General features: G+C 44.5%; 1 protein-coding gene across 1 annotated transcript in view; it reads right to left on the reverse strand.

Annotated features, from left to right (window-relative positions):
- Positions 1–20,984, reverse strand: part of PTPRO (protein tyrosine phosphatase receptor type O) — a 158,193-nt gene extending 137,209 nt beyond the window's left edge. The window contains exon 1 of the mRNA XM_086610604.1: positions 20,769–20,984. Within this exon, the coding sequence (XP_086466730.1) occupies positions 20,769–20,984 (216 nt within the window). The remainder of the gene's footprint in view (positions 1–20,768) is intronic.
- Positions 20,985–21,682: the final 698 nt, after the last annotated feature.

Below are 21,682 nucleotides of genomic sequence, written 5' to 3' on the forward strand. Positions count from 1 at the left end.
CTTGTTGAAACGGAAAAACGACCAAAAAAAGGTTGGTCAAACTCTTCTCTGCCTCCAAAAAATGAAGTGGGAAGTCACTAATAAGTATTTCTTGATTTTATCCAGGCTTTCTTGGCTTAACCTGCAATACGTAGAAGGGAATGAGGACTGACTAGGTTTCAGCCATCATTACTAAGGCTTCAGGGTGAAATCCTAAGTCTAAAAAGGCAGCGGAAGTCAATTCTGGATTTAAAAAATAGGGTTGATGCTTTAATGTTCATCTCCTATTAATGTTTTTTCAAATCTCTTCCAGAGCTTTGAAAACCTTGGTCCAAATGACTTCATTCAAAAAGTGCTGAAACTACCCAGAAGCTTTCATGAACAGGAGATACTGAAATTCCTCTGCTTTTTGCAGCATAAAATCGTATGCAGCCGAAAGGTGCATTTAAGAGATATGAACTTCAGTTACAACATCCAACGAGTCTAATGGGAGTTTCAAAATTATACTGGAACCAGAGGCCAGGCAGGTTTTACTGTGATGTCTAATAAATATTACAGATAGAGCTTCTAATATCATCTCTGAACTTTGTGCAAATCCTATGTCAGGTTTTGGCAATGCTGTAGGCTGATACGGAACACAATCCTGTATTTCGCCTTCTGTTAAAGAGGGCAGAAACAAAAACACCACTGGAGAAAAACCTGGCACGGAGAAAATACTAACAACCCTTCTCCTCAGTAGCTGGATGTTTTTCCTTGAATAACGAGGGGAAAATGAACATACGATGTTTCCAGCACCACGTACCGAACCCCTGGGAGCAGTGGTGCTATTAATAAAGTTTAAAGTTGTTGTCAGTTTTCAAAATGTCATCATTTTCTGATGCACAAAAATCCCTCAAAAGATCTTGCCATGCACTCCTAGTGAAACTAAACCCCTCACTTTTCCACGTAATTTACAGAAAGCTTTTAAATGAAGTTTCATCTGAATCTCAGTATTCAAGGATGCCAGGAAATTTCCAGCGCTGTGTTTTATTAGGTATCTGTTGCCCCCAAATCCCTCTGCCTGTGCTGTCATGTGGGCAAGAAAAGTCAGCACAGGACAACCCAAGCCGTAAGGGATGGGATTCCCAAGTGCTGGGGGCTGGCTGGACTCCAGGTCAGTATGGAGCTGCTGCCAGAACACCTGAAGTTTCCTCACTGGATTCATCTCACCCCCAGCTGAAACTATCCAAAATTGAGGCATCTGGTCTGAGCAAGTTGGATTCATGCTGTCTGGACAGAGGTGACCGAGTCTGGAGGGTAAGTTATCAGACCTTAGCACCTATATGAAACATCTTGGGCTGGTTATCCATCGCTCCCCAGCGCTCCCACCGCAAACGCAGCCCCACTCCATTGCCAAGCAATTTTAACACGGTTACGCTGCACAGTCGCAATTCTGCTGCTCTTCCTTCATGGAAGCCATCCCACTGAGTTCAACGGGATTACACATGTGGAAGGTGGTTTGGCCCCATGCCCGCCAGCTACAGAGCCCCGGAAACCCCGGTGTCGGCGCGGGCAGCACCTCGGCCGCGTGCTCAGCGCCCGTCATCTGCTGATGGCAGCTGACCCAATGAGATGAAAATCAGTTTAGGCATAAGTACCTGAGGTGGAATCCCGTATCCCAATTGCACTGCAGACCCATCCAGCCAAAGGGCCGGTGAGTAACTGACGCCGACGCGGGGCACCGGTCCCAGATCTTGCCTCCCTGCTTGGCTGTACCCTCTCCATCGTGTCTGCGGTGCACCGGGTCAGGCTGATGCTCCCTCTCTTAACTCTCTATTGATGCCACTTCTGCAGTGCAGAAATTCCCAAAAAAGTGCGATGCAGAAGCTACTCAACCAGGGGAAGCCTGAGCTGAGCCCACTGATGCCTACGGGAGCCTCCTCTTGAAATGAACAACTGGAAATGAATCCAGAGGAATTGAAATCTGAAGCTATGCCTCTCGTGCTGCATACGTCAGAGACCAGTTTCTTCTCTTTTTCTTCCAGCTTTTACAGTCAGTATGGATTAAACAATGGAAAAGCATGATCCTGAGGACACTAGGCTGGTCGCTAATTTAGGAGACCACCCAAGCAAGGAAGGATTATTTTATCTAATTAAGACAGAGCACAGTATTTAAGACAGAGCATTTGCATTGAAACAGACAATTCAGAACTATAAATACTGTTGAGTCTGAAATTATGATTGTTAATCTCTCCTCACGTAATAATGTTCTACTGACACACATCATAAATCACTTCCTTTTGCTTGCAGCAGATGAAGCCATCACTCAAAACACTCAATTATAAATCTGAATACGATTTAAAAGGTGAACTTTCTTTAGTTTTACTAAGGGCAGAAGGGCAATGCTGATGGTGTAATACCCATGTTAATACATTACTTATGACTGAAATTTAGTCGCTGTTCAGTCATTCACGTATTCCTGTGATCAGAACAGGCAGTGGATCTCTCTCCTCAACCCTATTCCCCTTTCTGCAAGTGCATTAGGTGTGTCACAGGCAGGTTACCCAGCTCACCTAACATATGTTTTTGAAGGCACAAAGAGCAGCCTGGTCCCAAACTCCAGGAACACGCTCCTTTTAGGGCCTATCTTACACATGTATAAAACGGGTATATTAATCTGAGAATGATTTTTAGCAGTCTCAAAAGGACATGTTAACCTACAATAAAAAATAACCAGAAAATAAAACTCAGTATCTTCATTTGTATATTAATGACAAGAAGGCAAGATTTGTGGTTTACAAACTGCCATTAAATACACGTATGGAATCATTAAAATACAAAATACTGCATCATTAATTTTCATTTTCCTAAGGAGATGAGACAGACATCACCAAGTACGTGAACACCAGTGCTAATACTCTCTACCTCTCTCAGCATCTTTAGGCGCCAGGATTTAATTACCCTTTGTCCCATGCTAATCTGCAGAGATGCTTCCACTTCAGCAGAATCTCCTCTCTCTCTTTGTTGAAGGAAAAACCTAAAAATAACCATTTCCAGTGCAGAACTGTAGTTTACCAAAATGCAGCCAAGCGAGGTTTTACAATAGCAATCGGTTTGCTGACCAAGTGAACACTTCCAGTTCAGGTCACTTTATTTGCTTAATAACAGCAGATATTTTGAATGCATTTCATCTACAGACTCTTTTTCAACTGACAGCTGATGTACATCTAGAACCGTCTTACTTAGCGATAAATCATTCCTAGAAATGAGCAGAAGGTAAAAGAACTCCCATGGGTAGAATCGATATGGTCTTCATGAAAATTTCAGCCATTCTTTACTGGTCATCCTTATTCCCCGTTCACAAAGCCCACCTGCTCCTTGTGTCCCCCATCGCCTCCCAGCCATCCGTTCCCAACCCTTCCACTGCCTGCATAGCTGAAAACACAATATTTGACCAACCAGACTTTGAATTTAATGAAGACTCCAAGTACAGTTCCCACTCTTCTTGAGGGATGAGGGGCACTTTGTCAAAGCCATGTGTTCCAGGTTAGGCATAGCCTTGCTCAGGTGAGGTCCATGCTTGCAAGCAGGCAATGGAACAAAAGGGCCCTTAACTGTGGCCCAGTCCCACCACCTTTATAGGTGGAAATACAGCAAAGGCTTGACATCGATTTCAGTGGAAGCAAGCTCCTGCCTTGCTGATCCAACTGTAATTATGTTAGTGTGTGGGATTAAGGGAACCAAACTGCTGAACATGTACAGAAACACACATGCAAATGCTTTTGAAGGCACTTGCAGTGCTTCCTAACACATTCAGAAGCAGAAAGGCAACACTCTCCTCTTAACTCCAAGTTATCCTGCATGGGCACAGCAATCTCAGCATTCTGGGAAGGTTGGGTTTATTGCTTAAGCAAGGCTCCACAGCCTAGTAGCTCCTACAAGGCTGTAGAGGCTCATCATCCAATCTGTTCTGGCTATCAGACATCCAGAAACTCAGGAAGATTTGTAAAATCATGTAAACACACCTGGACAAAATTTCTGGAAGGAAGAAGAGGAAATATCTGCAAAGCCACCCGTCTCTTGGCATGGCCACCTGAGGCTTGCTCATTTGTCCCTACCACTGTGTCCCTGCTTCATCCCCACAGCTCAGCCTCTCTCTGCTGCTACGTGACCCATGTGCCTTCAAGATTCTCCCAGGGCCACCAGTCCAGCTGCCCCACCTGCTCGGGAGCCCCACACAGCAGCAAAGCCGGAGTTGTTGTGCCGTTAGCAGGACACCTCTCTTGAAGAGGTCCCACACATCTCCAGCTGCAGCTTACAGCTGTCGTTCAATTCCTTTTGTATCACAACCTGTACCTAGCCACCGGCGTTGCGTCCACGGATTGGAGACCTCCAGTGAAACCCTTTGAAGATAAACTTCACAAAACACGCTTTTGCCATTTTAGTTTGTTATTTCCTTCCACAAATTGATGGAGCGACCGGTTTTGTAGCAAAAACTGTAAGAACTTAAAACAGTGATATCCAAAAGCAAAGTCAAGTACCTTCTAGAGAAAGCATTCCCGTTTGCTAATAACGTGATCGATTAAATCCCAGGATGTCGTGTGGGAGCACCACCGTTGTTAGTAAACGTGGGTTTAGCACTTAGGGAGGACCTTGGTATAAATCACATAACCACAGCAATACTCCTAAAAAAAATCTATTTTATGGGCCATCGACTTGTCCTAGTGTAGAAGAGGACCGATTTATCTACCAGAAAGCTTGGAGTATGATTAATGGAAGGAATATAGGTAATTCAGACAGACAAAAATACCCAAACAAACTTGCATTAAATGCTTCCCAGGAAAAGGTGAAGAGGGGAGGAAGAATAAAAATCCATTTCAAACTCTTCACGAAGGCTTTGGAGCTCCCATCCTTCTAAGATTACAGCACAATATTTTTAAGACAAACAACCATATATTTCTAAGGTAGAAAGAATTTTTAATTTGGAAAAAAAAATAGTTGATCTATTTATATTTTACAGCAGTGTATCTATATCAAGGGTCTGCTATATGTTGTTTCTGTGCTGGTATCCCAGGGCCAGCTGGTGGTGGTATATGGTCAACTGGTTGTGGTATGCTGCCCAAAGAGGTACATGTTTAGAGATATTCAAAAGCTGTCTGCACACAGTCTTGGGCAACCAGCTCTAGGTGGCCCTGCTTGAGCTGGGGTGCTGGACCAGATGACCTCTGGAGGTCTCTTCCAACCTCAACCATCTTGTGATTCTATGAACTGTCACCAGGACAAGGTTATGAAACCCTAGCACGGTTACAGTCAGCTGAGCTGAAAGTCACAGGGAGTGATGCTGATTTTGGTTACATTTGGTAAAATCCAGTGTAACACCATTGCTTCAGATGAAGTTCCTTTGAATTCACAGCGTAGGTGACTAAGCACAGTAATCAGCCCCTTTTTTTTTCCCCTGAGAAATACAATCTCTATTTGAATAGCAGCTATTTTCACTAAAATAGTCTTTTCATGTAATCATAAGTCTTTTTGTGACTATTTAACATTGCACTGGAAGTTAACTATTGAGCTGGGCTAAATGGCTGCAAACGGCGTGTGCGAAGAAGCCTCTTCTTTGACTGTTAGGAAACACACTCCAAAATGTTTACTGGAGAAATACAACCTCACATAGAAGTGAAAAGCAAAATACTTGGGAGATGAGGTTACATGGTGGAGGTGAAGGGACTCGACCAAGGTTAAGTGCAGGTGGAGGAGAATCAGGGCTGAGCATGGCAGGAGGAGATGATAGGTGAGACAGAAGGGGAAGGCATGGGCTGGAGAGGAAAGAGACCAAAGAAACAAACACTAGAACGGATAAATGCGAGGAATGGGCTGGTATTTTATTCTTGGAAAAATACAGATCTCGGACAATTGCAACTATTTTGCAAATATCTGCAAATGGTTGTTAAAGTTGCTGAGTTTTCCTTGACTGACTCTCCCTGCCTCCGTTTTTCTTTAAAGAGGGCTGAAAGCTTAGCATTGAAATGTTCTTTCTGGAGAATCCAAATATTTGCTGGGAAGCTTCTGAGGCTTCTCTGCCATAGCAAGAACTATGAAATTATTTTTGTCAGTCAATCCAAATTATTATTTTGTCCTTCAAACCTTCTGAATACCCAACCTCTACAATATTTTTTGCACAGCATTAATAAATAAAACATCCACACACTGTGCCCATTACTGAAAAAGAAAGAAAAAAAAAAAGAGATCATCTAGTATTTAATTCATGAGGGAAAGGAAAATGAAAAGGAAAAGATTCTTTGTCTTTGCACGTTTCTAGAAATGTCTTTCACCTCTCCAACAAGATGCTGCCTTGGAGGTCCAGCTCCTCTACCTCCTCAAGTACTGAGCCCACTTTCACAAACCGAAAAGCAGATTAGCCTGCAGCTGATCCATGGACAAGCTCCCCACCAGCATTTTGGGTGCCAGTCAGCACTCTGTTATAACAATGTGACTACGTGAGTGGTAATGGAAGTCCCCAGAACACACGTGAGCTGAGGTACCAGAGCAACCCCTCCGTGACCCACCAGCGGAGTATCAGAGCGGGATGCACTACCACAGCCCAGTTGCACATCGGAGGACACAGTGCCTGCTTCCTCCCTTTCAGGATACAAATGACCCCAAAGGGAAAGGACCAGCTGAAAGCACAGCATCGCTACCTTCTCCCCAGCTAGAAACACTGCCTGTCTCTGAATTCAGGAGATACAGGACCCTTCTCCAGCGCTGAGCTGCAGGGATGGAGGAGCACCATTCACAAGCCTGGCCGACTTCTGCCCCCACGAGCCACAGCACAACCCACAGGCAGGCAAGGCTGGCTGCAAGAGCAGCTGGATCCTTCCCAACATCTGGGCAGGTCCCAGCCACCGCCCTCCCGTGCCCCATCACGAGGCCACGGGGTGGGGGAATGACCCCGGCATCCTCCGCTTCCACAGTCCCCATGCTAAAATCTGACCGCTCCTGTAGAGTACAGCATCCACAGAGCCTCCTTTATCACTGACACAAAATCGATTGATTTTTTTTTTTTAATTAAAACCCATATTTGTTTAATCTCTCGCAGTCAGAATAGCAACATTTAAATTTATGAGTTAGTGCTGGCCAGGGGACACAAACATTCAGGAAGTATCTTTATCTTGCCTCTCACCAGAAACGATTTATAGTTTGATCTGACTGGTTACTTTGACATAGCTCCTTTAACCAGAACATCTTTCCGTTCCTCTAGTAGCAGAGATTTAGCATTTCAGGCTGAGTACATATGTTGGATAAGAACATAATCCTCAGCTCTGGGCACAGGAGTTCATGGTAAGAGGATGGTTCTGCATACAAATTGAAAGCACTGAGAGGCAGAAAAGAAAACTACACTAAACCCTAATATGCATATTGTGAAGGCCTTCTGGCATCAGAAGAAATCATCAGTTATTTAATTTGACATCTTTAGAAACAGAGGGACTAGAGAAAAAAAAAAAGGAGAGAAAGAGGGAAAAAAATGGGTATGACCTTTAGACCGACACTCCAAGTAAAGACTTTGGATAAATACTTGCAGCGAAGGAGTATGCCAATATGCAAAGAGGAAAAGAGATAAATGAGACCAGAGAGACTTTTTCTCATTTCAGTAGAGAAAAATCCCAGAGCTCCCATTCTACAGCCATTTCTGACAGCACGGAGATGGATTTATCAGGGGGCAGAAGGAGACACTCCCCTTCCCCTCTATTAGCCTTCTTAACGTAGCACACGTGTTCCTGGGTGCAGGATGCAGACACATCTCTGCAGTCCATCTGCTTCCCCTCATTCAGATGGGGGCTGGGGGCTCGTCTCCTAACGCCAAAAGACTTTTTGCTATCACTGCGAAAATTCACAGTGGGCATCCAGCAAGTACCAGTCATCCGTCACATAGAACTGTAGGAACAGGGGGTAGCGTTTCTGGACAAAACCAGAAAGGATCAATCCCAGGCCACCATCTGACACCACTAGACTTTGTTCTTTAAACTGGTAAAAGACACAAAGAAACAACAAACTGGAGCGTATGTGAAATTCCTGCATCCACATGACTCACGACTATCAGACCATCCCTCTTTTAATAATCTATAATCCTTCCAAATTATCAATAGCACCTGAAACGGTGCTTTTAGACTGCATTGCAGGCAAGGGGCTCCATGGCAGAGCCGTTCCAGCCTGCAGCCCCTGTCCCACATGCCCTGCAGTTCTGCTGGCCACGGCGAAGGGTGGAGTGGACCTCGAGGTCTTCTCCTCCACACCACCCTCCACGCGTGGCGGAGGCCAGAGAGTTGGCCACAGCTACAGCTGGCTTCCAAAAAAGTCGGGAGGAGAAAACCAAACTTTCCGAACCCACAGTCTGAGCACAGCTGGTCCGCCCGAGGCCACGCGTGACATCTCAAAATCCCTTCTCCATCCATTTCTTTTATGCTAAATATATAGAGGCGCAGAGGTTTTTTTCCTTTTTTCTATAAACTCAGCTCATTCCATGTAAGCTCTGTTCTCCAGGATATCTTCACACTCTCTGCTGACACCTTTCACTTCACAAGCAGTAAGCACGTTCTGCAGAATTGTCTGTCTTTCTTCCCAAAATACATCGAATCCAGCATTGTAGGGTCTTCGAGGGAAAAGTACCATTTTGCTTATCTAACAGATGACATTATGAGACTATTTATATATTTTTTTTTTTGAGAACTTTAAAATATGCTTTTTTGTTATTCACTGGAAGATCTAACTTTTTAAAGCTATTAGTAGAAGGCTTTTTTAATGGTGATATTGGAAATCAGAATTCATGGAACAGAACTGGAGCAAGTAAGGGCTACAGAACAGCAACCATTTTATGGACTTTTTAATTTTGGAGGGAGGTGGCTTTTGTTGTTCTAGTGGGAGTTTTGTAGGGTTTTTTTTGCTTTTGTTGTTTGTGGGGGGTTTTTTGCCTTTTTTTTTTTAATTCTGTATCTTGTAGTTAAAGAAATCTGTATTTTAGCATGGACAAGTAAACATCTGATAGTCTGAGCTAACATAATTTCAAGGAAAAAAATGTGTGAAAAAACTAATGAATCGCTGAACTTATCCTTCCCTCTGACATTACAAATCATTAGCAATAAAATGCTAGCATGATGCAGAGTCAGGCAGCAGAAGCTGTAATCACAGCCCAAAGTAACCGTTCCTCTGGAGCTCATTAAGTGCATTGAGCCCCTGTAATCTTCTATTGATTTTAGGAGCAGTGGCTCAGTTATCAATATAAAAAGCATAAGGGAAATTTCCAGAAAGGATTCCACATATTCCCTTGAGATACGTATTTTTCGACCTCGATTTTTCCAAGTTTCTCTAACTGGATGCAGTGACGGCGGATTCCTCTGCTCCAGCACTAAGCCAAGCCAGGACAGAGGCCAGCCCCACCTCAATGACCTTTAATTCACGTCGCTCACAAGTACCCCCGTGGTGATGCTTTCATGGTTTCTGCATGCCCAAGACCTAAGCTTGTAAAATATACGAAGACATGGTACTCCTCCCAGAAGAGTAAGTCATAAGCAGGTTAAAAAAAAAAAAAACCCTCAACCAAAAAGCATTCTTGAGAATTGTGAACCTGTGAAATGAATGTGCCGTGATGGCAGATACCTGCCTGACTCTGCGCAAAAGTTTAAGTGATAATTAAGGCTCATTCTAACAATGGCAGGTCTAAGAATTTTATCCTTGATGTTATATTTAAAGCTCGAGCTCCAAGGAGCAGGTGAATGCAAGAAAACCAGCAGACTTCAGCAAAAAGCTTGTGACAGTAACACAGAGTTTTAAATTCTACAAAGAAAGCTAGCCTAAAATTACTTTTTAAAATTAATTTCGGAAAAAAACAGTCAGGTTAATAAGACAGTTTCATGCTCTTTTGAGTCTCAATTCATGATTTTTCAAAAGGTTTAATTGACTGTCATTCCTTTCCTGCAGGGGCCTAAGAGGTTGCCCAGAGAGGCGGTGGAATCTCCATCCTTGCAGACACTGAAAATTCATCCGGACATGACCCTCAGCCCCCAGCTTCCTTGGTCCTGCTTTGAGCTGAGGCTCAGACCAGGTGGTCTCCAGCTGTCCCCTCCAGCCTCAATTACTCTGTGACTCCAACCAGCTACGCATTTCCCTGTATCCTCAGGGATGCGCGGAGTCCCCGCTCTATACTACAGCATTTGCCATTTTGTTGGCAATCGGGACAATTCTGAATCCCTCCAGACAAGACACTTGCTCTGCGAGCCCAGTTGTGCTGTGTGGGTGAACCTCACCTCAAAAAGTTATTGCACTGGGAATACGCAAGAGAAGAACCTGACCCTTTCTTTCTAAGCAGCATGTGAGACCCACACGCCTTATAGGACAGCAGACAAATGCAGATAAACGATCAGCTTAGAAAACCAAGTCATACCATTCTAAACATTTCAATGGCAAGATTGATTCTTCCAGTTAAAACTAATGGTAATTCAAGCATCCACCCTCTCTCGTACGCTTCAATCATATTACCAGCACTCATAAGGGCAACAAATCCCTACCTCTGGAAAAAAAAATAAAAAGAAATAAAATCTTTCAGATAAAAATAAAAATATCGTGACCGGTAGATCAGTTTGCCCCACAGCACATATTGACAATGAACAGCTGATCCTATACAACCGTTACAAGATACCATTACTAAAAGCCAACCTCCAAACAGGCCATATATTTATTGAAAGTTAGCTAAAGAAAGAAAAGAGATGCAGGAATAACTGTGAAAAACATCACTGGAACAGACAAAGCCTGCAAGATATGCTCTGGCATGTTCCAAAACGCTTCTGTCTTTTCCATTTTATCTCCTAAACTCATAATGTTCACAAACATATTTTAATTGTGTATGAAATAACGTCACCTGCAACTATTCCAGCCATGCCAGTCCTGCTGAGGCCATAGGGAAAGCATTCCGGCTCTGCTCCAAGCAGAATGCCCAGGCACCACACAACAGACATTCCAGAATGTGTTTCCTCCACCTGGACATTTACCAATATCCTGACTTGCTACTGCCCATCACCCACTGTAGTAATGCCTACCAGGAAAAACTGGTACCTGATAGCTAGGCTGTTACGCCACCATATAAAAATCCTTTTGTCCCAGCATCAAGTGTGATGTCTGCCATAGCCAACTGGTCTCTGGCACGTTGCTTTGCAAACAGGCTCCTGCAAAGTTCAGGCCGTTAACAACAGAATATTCAAGAGGGAAAAGTAAATATCTTCTTTTTAAAGAATATTTAAAATACGCAGCAGATATGGATACAGACCCCATCTAAAGCTGTTTTGAAGCACTGTAGTCAAAATTCCAAAACTCACTCATTTTTTTTTAACTTGCTGCTATCGTTAACTTCTTTTGATCATTCACCCCTCTTTAATTCTCAAGTTTTAAACCAACCATTTTCATGCAGAAACAGACAAAGCTCAGTTAATTTCCACAATTGCTCTATGTGTACATCTAAGAATACCAGTTTTATCTTCTTCGTAGAAGGAATTCCGATGATTTGACCCCACCATGAGCTCCTCCAAGCAAGAGCAGCTCTACTACTCCATATATAACTTGGACTTATTGTCAGCTCTTCATTTAGCCGTGCATTTGCCCTTCAGAGAAAAATTATTTTCCAGACGCCTGTCTTAAATTGCTTTTCAAATTCTGGTTCCTTTCTGCGTTTCAGATAAGCATGTGAATGTAGTTTGAACTGGTATTTCCATTTGTGTGATCAGATATGAAAGTCTACTGTTCTGTAGTTAACTGGAAGTGAAGTGAAAGTAAGTAAGTGAAAGAGTCTAGGAAATAATAGCTATGTTCAGATCGCACCTGGATGGAACAGGATAAGAGTTTTTCTTTGGAAATGCAAAGGCCCCAGATCCTCACTGGGTTTTGGTGTCGCTTTTGAGTCAGCTGGCCTATTAACGGGACAGGCACCAGCCATACTGTTCAGATCCATACGTGAGCGTGTATCTGATGCCAATGCAGAGTTTGGTTTCCACCCATCCAGGTATCTGTGTTAATGCTGCAATGCCAGTAAAAGCAGCTAGAGGCTAAAATGAACATAAATTTGAACCCTTACTTGAGCGCTCCTTAAAACGCACAGAGGAAGAGGAGACTAATGGCTCTGCCCAGAGAAAACCACCCTCTTTTTTACCTAGCACTAGCTACACAACTCAAGTTTCCTGCAAAGAAGCTCCTCTTGTAACAAGAGCAGAAGCATTCAAGTGTGCTCCTATTACACCAGCTCCACCAGCAGATTAAAACACACCAATTCTTGCCAACACAGTTGCTCCTGAAGCAAGAAGGTTGCTCAAGATTTATCTAATGGGGAGTTTCTTTAAGCTATCAGACTCTCAGATTCCAAAAATCAAAACCATCCCGCGGCCACCAGTTTGCGGTACCGACACTGCAGCGAGCCCAAGGTCACTGGCACGTCATGGCTGGCTCTGTGCTGCACATCAAACTTCACGGCATCACCCGGCCGAGATCGCGGGTCTTCCTGCTGCAGCTCGATCCAAAGCCCATTTAAAGCAACATAAAGACTTCTATTGACTTCATTTGGACTTTGGACCCATTCCCAGACGCACAGTAGGCTCTCTGATAGCTCCCAGCTTCCTAAGAATTAGAGGCAGCCCAACAGTGCTGGTTCCAGCTAACAGACGTCGGCGTTGCACACAAACAACAGGTGAGACCACAAAATCATCATCCGTATTCGTGGAGCGCCTCTGTTTCAGTTAGATGCTGGTGACATCATATGGTGTCCCCATTCTGTAGTTCACATGCTTTCCCACAACGCTGCTGAGGAAACCTGACCTGGCTTTGGAGACGATGGAGTCCTGAGTTAGTTTTCAAAAAATATTTATAAATAAAAAATTGGGGTTTGTTTAACACATTATTTTGTAACCCACCGAGAGGGAATTTTGTACCAGACATCATTTTGAAATACACTTAAGTATTCACTGTGTATTCATTTATCTTTCAGAAAGTGTCGTATTTTTTCTTGTTGCGTTTAATAACTGCTAGTTAATTATGTAAAATCCCATCCCATCTGCTTATTCCTTCACACAGCAAAATTAGAGGGCTTGATTCTACAGTCATTACTCACAGAAGGAGAGGCATTGATTTAATGGACTTCCCTGAAAAGGGATTACAGTACAGGATCCTCTGATATTGATTTTGTGACATCATAATCTTTTCCTCAGAAGCAGACACTGATGACTCAAGATAGTATCAGTGCAAGATTAAGCAGGGGCAGCCAAGTTAGAGAAAGAACATTTTTTGAAAACAAACCTCCTAATTTACAGTAAGCAGACTGCAATAAAATATTAGCTATGTTCTCTGTTTCGAATAAAAGTTCTCTCTAAAAAAAACCAAATATATATATATATGAGTGATGCTTCTCTTTGATCTCTTGCCCGGCTTACAGTTCCCTTCACGAAGCTATTTGTGAGCTAGAGCATTTTTTGTAGGTTAACGGGTTCTCTTTGAAGGGATTAAAGTCACATTGATTATTAATTATTTTTTGATGCTTTAAATTGATGCAAATGTCCAGAAGCTCTGATGAGCAACATCCTGTAGAAATCAATGCTGAATAAAACCAAAAAGTATCAAACAACAACAACAGAAAAACGCCTCTGCTCAGCTCCTGGGGGAAGCAATTGTAACTTATTTCTGTTTGGAAGATATACTGCCCCTTAGAGAATACCAGCAACTGGCATATATGATAATAATTTCTCAGTTATCTAGAGCATCCTTATTTTGATGTGTCTATCTTTCAGACTTCAGGCAGAGTCTGCAGATATTTTGCATACAGAACAAAGCTAGGCCCAGCAGTGCTAAGCAAATAATAAATAAATTCATTTCATTGCTGTTGAAAAACGTTCCGTTTTTAAAAAAAAAAAAATCTGCCTTGCGGTACTTTGGGAAAACACTAATTAGCATTCTTTCTGTGGAATTTTTTTTCCACGAATTCTCTCTACTGTTCTTCACTACATCTTAATAGGGTGTTGGAGGGAGGTTGTTGTTTTCTTACTTGAGTTTAAAATTTCTTTGCTGCTTGTAAGTGGGATGAGAACAAGATCCTTACTTCTCGTAATGAGTAAAGATTCTCCATGGTAAGACGGCTTCCATATGAACAACGAGGAAATGATCCTGAAAAGCTGCAGTGCAGATAACGGATGTGTGCCAAACAGCAGATCACACAAAGGCAACGAGGCAACTGGGACAGTCTGTGGTCTGCTCCAGGGACTCCTCTCAGTCTTGAAGAACAGCTCCTTCTGAGCTGATTCTAGCCATGTGTCTAGCCCAAGAGGAAATAATTGAAAGCTCTTAAAATTGGAGGAGTTTCTAATCTGATTGACAACTTGGAGACTGGGTCATACCTCTCTTATCCCAAAGGTTTGGCCTTTGCATTACGTAGTCTGAGGTCAACATACCTAAACTGGAGACCTACAGGTTTAGAGCACACGAAGGAGCTACAGTTGTTCAAACCCTTCTGACACAACTAGAGGACCCATGTCCCAACATCCTAAAGAGCACTGAGGCCAAATCATTTCAAAATCACAGCTGTTAGACTGACAGGCAACATTATCTGGTTTTCCCAAAGTACTTAAAAAGGAATTTAGGATTTTTATCCTTCAAGAGGCTCACATCTACCAATCAGCTACCTCGTGTCAAATCTCTAGCTGACACAGAACAGCACAGAGTTCTTGACTTCTGTTATCTCCGTTCAGCTCCTCTGAAGTGCTCAATCCCTGTGCTTAAATGTCCCACTCAAATTTTTCCATCCCCAACATTATGTTTTCTACCCCTTCACAGCACCTATCCCACATCTTCTCTTCTCATGTCCATGCTGCCACCTCAAGACCAGCATACTGAAAGCTGGGTGCATTAATTCTCTTAAAAACCTATCTCCTGACAGCTCTCTTCCCCATGACTATCAGCTGTGTCGCAAACATTCTCATCACCAATACTTACTGTAAAGTATTTCTTCTCTAAGTTCACACATGTAACAGAAGAGAAAAACACTAAGATTTTCATAGTAATTTGAGCACAGCACATACTGCTTTTGCTCTGGTACAACGTGCTACCTTTACAGCGAGCCAGACATGATGCATATCATTTTATTTCTGGAACTCCTTCATTTAAAACCCACTGTAATTTCCTAGCATAAGAATGAAAGAGTTCCAGAAATGAAATGCATCATGTTTGGCTTACTGTAAAGACAGCAGACTTCTTCCTTGGGAGTTGCTCCCTTCACTGGCTGTACTCACTCAAGATCACACTGTGCCATGAAAAGCAAGGTAACCTTTCCATTTCAAGTATCTCTTGTTCTCCATTCATCTGCTACATATTGCCCATGTGGCAGCTAGTAAGTGTTGCCACATTTCTTACAGAAATATTTTCCCTTTTTCAACGACACATGGATAGAAGCTTAATAAAAAGCAAGTTACAGCTTTTGTGTGCAGAACATATTTAATAAGCCATTCTCTTCATTTTCATTGTAGACTCTTAGGTACGAAAACTCTGTAAAGATTTTCATGTAAAAAACGTTTTTAACATTTATCAAAGTTAGATTTTTTTCTTTACATTGCAACCAATTACATATTGCTACAAGAATAGAATCTTTAAAATCCTAAGTAACGAAAATGTAATCGCTAATTTACTAGAAGATAAGAGTGCTCAGGATGACAAAAATGATACATCCTTCTCCAATGGATGAGGCAAATAATTCTAAAGAACACTTAAAACCAAAGTTGACTACGAGCCTTTTAAGTTACTCAGCAAAAAGACCTGTTCTCAAAGCTTTATTTTTTGACATTTATTGTCCTGACCCACAAACCTAAGTAAAAAAAAAGCTCTCTTCTCCAGAGCTGAGGCTGTCTAGTAAAATAAGTCTCAAGACGGGTCTACACCAGCCTTTGTTCGGTTTAACATTCGTTCTGAAGCTCTGTAAGGTCATTCCATGATCTGCCCGGATTGCTCTGCGTAGTGACATCAGAAACGCAGAGATTAGTGGGCTTCTCTAGCTGAGTCAGCACATCCATCCGTGAGCCCTTGGACGAATTGCCACGGGATTGCCACAGCCAAGTCTTTATTCAGCACAGTCCCTGTCTTAACCCGAATGAGGGATCACCCTTGAGTGCAGCTTCTGACTGAGGTGATACCACCTAGAAATTGCCTTATTGACCTCGTGCAATTGGAATCCAGGGCTCGTAACTCCTGCAGGGATGAAAGATCTTTTCTCAATGGTCCACTGTCATTCACCACAATGAACCCTCAGCAGCAGAGAGAGTTTTGCAAGTGCCTGCTACAGTTCCATAAACATGAGCTGGCATCCAAGCATCCTCTTCATTAGCTTTGCCCTCTAGGATCACCCTAGTCTAGAAATAATCCATGAAAATAATGAAATGAGAGAGAACATGACTTGAAGAAGTTTCGGGTGACAGATGACTATTCATAATAAACTTTTTTTTAAAAAGGAAAAGTGTATGCTTTTGCTGGGAGGAGGCTTTTTCTCTCCCATACAGCCCAGATAGTCTCAGACTAGTTGTAGGCAGAAAGGTTCAGGCTGTTTTACCTCAGTAGCTCCTCTGAGACTGTCCCTTCACGAGGAAACATTACATTAGTTTTGCAAATGAAAATGCACCGGTAAGATAGGGAGTTTTTATTCTGATACTAGTAGGACATGGTCATGAGGAAAAAAAAACAGAAACTTGTTTTCTCAATGAGAGCTTCAGCCAGCACCTCTTAGAGAGATAAGAGATGCTAAAAGGTCTCTCCATCAAAATTCGCATGAAGTGTCCTTTTTTTTTTTTTCCAGCCAGGGGGAAACAGTGGTGAAGCACTGGAGCTCCCAGCTACGAAATCAGCTTTTCTCTTAAAAAAGGTTTCTCCCACAGAAAGAGTCAGTGTCCTGATGGTATGGCTTTTGCTGCAGATTATTAACATTAGATGCAGATATTCTTGAAAATTACACCAGTAGAAACACATCTTCTTTGTAGGGTAAGGTTGTGCTGAGTAAAGTCTTACAGAATCTATATCTCTTGGAATGTCTTGGTCCATGTAAACCTGAATTTAGACTTCACTATGACACCAGACTCCATAAACTGATGCTGTAGTGGACAAAAGTCTCCCCTGCTAGACATAAAAACCTGTCCTTGCTAAGAGAAAGGAAGAGGGTGTTGCTGCATTATATATAGAGCCTGAAGAGTATACATAAGACTGATACACAAAGACCTCAGTCTCCTGGAAATGAGAGATGCATTTTTTTATTTGTATTTGTAGACAATTTTCCTGAAGGGTGTCATCCATCCTATTTAATCCATACAGGGAACTACTGGGACAACCAATTTTCTCCTTTTTTTGCTATTTGAGAGCATTGGTCAGATCCCCTTGGAGGTGTGAGAGACTGTAAATGATGTCTTAGCATGAGGTTTGACATGTTTAAGACGCTTTTGTCCTCCACTTAAGCTCTACTTTGTCCAACACAAATAATACAGCAAGGAAACATAAAAATCCCCCAAGGGCAAGATACTAACAGCATGGGACATCTGACATACCAGTCATCTAATCCAGGGCAGAACTTCAACTGGTTGAAGCTCGGTGTAGACATGACTAAGGGAAGGTAGCCGGACTGCAGTTAGAAGAGATGGGAAAGATAACATCAGTCACTGGGCATCAGGGAACGTGCCTACTTTTCACTGTTCTTTATTTAGCTGAAGTACAGCTCTCCTTTCAGCTGCGATGAGCCATGCCTTTGCCACACCAAAACAAATTACAATTACAAAGCAAGCTGCTAAAGACTATGTCTTCCAGCCATTCAGAGACTGAAACACACGGAGAATGCAGATCCATTGCAAAATAGCAATATATTAAGTGATTCTTACATCAGAATGGTTGGAGGCTTTTCTCTGAAGTCAGACGCAGCCCTGTTCCTCTCCCAAGTCCTGTAAATTCATATTAATATCTGAGCTCGCACACAACGCCTTTCTTCTGCTAGTTTCTAAACTAGCCATCACAAAAGATAACCACAAAAGAAAGAGAAAAATAAAGGCTCATGATTGCATTTCTATATTTCGAAAAAAAAGATTATGGTATTACCCTGGAGCACAGAAAGCATTCACATCGCACTGGGAAAGCAGGAACTAAATATTACTAGCCCATGGGCAACAATATCAGGCACATGACATGCAGTGGGCAATATCCCTGTTCGATCTCCTTTTGTCACTGACTGTACCAGCAACCTCAGACAACTTCAGGAGTTGAAACCAGTTGGCACTATTACTTTACACCATGAAATATGACAATAGGAAGAGCAAATGTGCTCTGAGCCGGTTTATCACTGTGCAAAGCCTGCTGACGATTTTACAAATTGCCAGATGGGCACCAAGGCCACATCAAGCAGACAGAGCTCAGCCAGCAACATTTGGGCTGCTAACGCAGAAACAGCGAGCACACAGGCATCAGTTCTGTCCATCTTCAGATTCACCAGCTCAATGCTGCTGCTGCTTTCTCCGTGAGATTAGCTTCCAGCTGAAACATCAATTTAATAACTCGAGGCTGGATAATTTTAGTATTGCTTCAACAAGCTGACAGAACTGAACAGCTCAAAACCAGGGAAATGCCTTGTTTTAACATCAATTGTTCTCAATTAGGGATGATTGGACTCGATGATCTCTAAGGTCTTTTCCAACCTAGAAATCTATGAATCTATGAATCTATGAATCTATGAATCAATTATTTGTCAGTGCAAAAAAATATGCAGATGTTAAAGAAAATTAGGTGAATTTCAGGCTCAGGGAAATGGTCCTGTTCAAGTGATCTGAAACAAGCACGGCTCTTTCTTCCCCAACTTCTCTGCTGTAACCATGTTTACTTGGAGCACCCTCTTAAATTTCAGTTCTCCTCATATTCTAGTGTCTAATAATGACGAACAAGGCAGCAAGTCTACTCTAGTTATCCAACCAAAGTCATAATCCAGTCACACATGGTGTTACTGATGCACCTTTATCTTGAGCTACAGCTTTACCTTCTCTTACACTATAAAATTCTGCTAATGCTCATCAGCTTTCTTTGTCATTCCAGTCCTGGGTTTGCCAGAGTTTTTATCTGGCTCAAAAGCGATGGTTACTTTCCAACTGAATGAAAACCTGAGGCCGTGGCTACCCCCAAACCTTGCCCAATTTCCTGAGATTTATTATTTATTTTACAAGTATAGTATTTTACAGATGTAAACTACGTATTTCCTGTCTTGATTCACCCCAGTAATTTTTGTCACAGTAGTGCTAGCAACAAATCACCCAAACCCAACAACAAATAACAAAAAAAACGCCACCAAAACACCTTGATTTTTTTAAAAAGTCAAGATTCAGCATAATATGAACTCTCTGATTGTGGGATAAAACAGCTATTTAAAACTGTCTGCACTTCTATATTAGGGAACAAACTAGAACCTTCATCTTCCTGCTCGGCCATAACATCCACAGTCTTACTTTCTTAAAAATAAACACTTTTTAAAAAATCACCAAATTCCAAGGAACAGAATTTTGTCTGTATATTAACATTTTATCTTGCACAAATGTTATGTTTCAGCAGTTATGAAAATGAGACAGCTGGCAGTTGACTACTATATGTGAACAGATGCTGTGAAAGCTTCCCTTGAAATAGTTCTGTCAATGCAATGTCAATTTTAGAAGTGACACCACTGCTGTTCTAGGACATGATCCTGCAAACTCCTATTCACACAGGGAGTCCTGCTGATTTCCATAGAACATTTACATTTATAAGACTCTGAAAGGTCAGGTCCTTAGTCTCGGAGCTCTCCTTAACGGTGACTGACAAATACACAACAAAGTTTTTAGTAGTGCTGAACGCTGTACTTTAGGGCAATGACACTTCTAGGCAGTGGTGTTCGCCTCGACAGCACATATATTTTCTTTAAGAAATTACACGAAGCATATTAAGTATGCTTGAGAAACCATTAAAGGAGCGAAAGCCTAAGATAAAAAAAAAATGTCATGTGAAACCAAGCTTGCGGTATGAAGCAGAACTTTGAAAAATTAATCTGCCGAGAAGACAGGCTGAGCCTGAACGCGGCACGGTACCGATCAGAAAGCAACGCTCAATTCTGCCACGATAAACCCCACCCGAGACACCACCCGCCCCTTTGTTAGCTCCATTTTCGTAACGCTTCCCCTGCGGGGGGGCGATGCATCACCGGTAAGAGACACTTCACGGGGGAACGCGCCGCGCCGGGATGCGCTTCCCGGAGCCAGCGCCGTGCCCGGGGCCGGGGCGGGCGGTGCTGAAAGCCAGCGCGGTGCCCCCGCTGGGCACTACACCCCCAAACCGCCACCCCGCCCCTCTCTCGGCATCGCTGGGTGGGAACCGCGGAACTTCGGAGGAGGAGGAGGAGGACGGGAGGAAGCGGCGCCGCAGCTCGCCGGGGCTGCCGGCACTTTCGGAGGGGACACGGGAGCGGGGGCCCGTCGGATCGCGCACCGCGGGGCGGCACCGCTCCCTCCCCCCCCCCCCCCCCCCCCCATCCCCAAATCCACATGCAGATCCTGCGCGGCTGCCCGCGGGAGCACAAAGCGGGGACCGCCGGGGCTGAGCCCCTGCCTCCGCCGGGCCGCGGGAGAGGCGGAGCGGGCACAGCCATCCAGCCGTGCCCGGGCGCCGCCGTCCCGCCGGGAAGGCACACAAAGGCGGCGCGGAGGGGGCTCGGTGCCCACGGGAGGTGGGGACCCGCACCCCTCCCCTTCCCCGGCACTTACCTTTAGCAACACAAAGAGCCAGAAGAGGCAGGAGCGGGCCCCCGGGGCCCCCCGCCGGCGGCGGCCGGGCATCGGGGGGGACGGCGGCCGCGGCCCGCAGGGGCGGCCGGGCAGGGGGGGCTGCTGCTCCTCTGCCCCCTGGCCCCCCGCCTCTGCCCCTCGCCTCCCTCCGCTCGGCTCCGAGCCGTGCCCGGCAATGGCGAATTGCGGCAGCATCAGGCGGCCGGCGGCGGCGCCGACCTCCCCGCCGAGCGGCGCATCCTGCCGCCCCCCGCCCCTTTTATTTGGGGTTTGCGGCGGGGAGGAGGGGGAGGAGGAGGAGGAGAAGAAGGAGGAGGAGGAGGAAGGGGAGGCGGCGGGGGGTGTCTCCCCTCCCGGGAGTTTGGGCGATCGCGCCGCTCGCTGCACGGGAAGGGGTGGGAAATGCTGCTCGCCGGCTCCGGGAGCGCGGTGTGCTCGGCGGGAGCGGCCGCTGCCCCCGGCGGAAGGCGGGGGCTGGGAGGCGGTAGCCGCCGCTCCCCAGGCTCTCCCTCTCCCGACAGCATCTCCTCTCCGCGGGCAGGAGAAGCCAGGCGGCAGGCAAACGCGCGTCTCCCCCGCCCAACGCGCACAGCAGTCCCTCCCCAATGTCATTTTTCCTGCCTCCCTTCCCCCTCGCCATCAGGGGACAGAAATGCCGCGAACACCCCGGGGTGGCCCGGCTGGAGGAGCAGGGAAAGGACGGGGCCAGACCCTGCCCCGGGCAAGCCCGGCCCCGCACGGGGCTTTAGGCTTCTGCGGGAGGCGGCTGCTCCTCAGCCGGGCTCTGTTGGAGCCGCAGCTCCAGGAGCAGTAGCCGGTACCAGGTACCGGCAGCAGACACAGTGTTGGGAGACACCGCAGACTTCCTTACGGCTGTTCTCGGGAGGTGAAAT

The sequence above is a fragment of the Tauraco erythrolophus genome, chromosome 4 (genome assembly GCF_009769465.1).
Source record: "Tauraco erythrolophus isolate bTauEry1 chromosome 4, bTauEry1.pri, whole genome shotgun sequence".
Taxonomy (NCBI): domain Eukaryota; kingdom Metazoa; phylum Chordata; class Aves; order Musophagiformes; family Musophagidae; genus Tauraco; species Tauraco erythrolophus.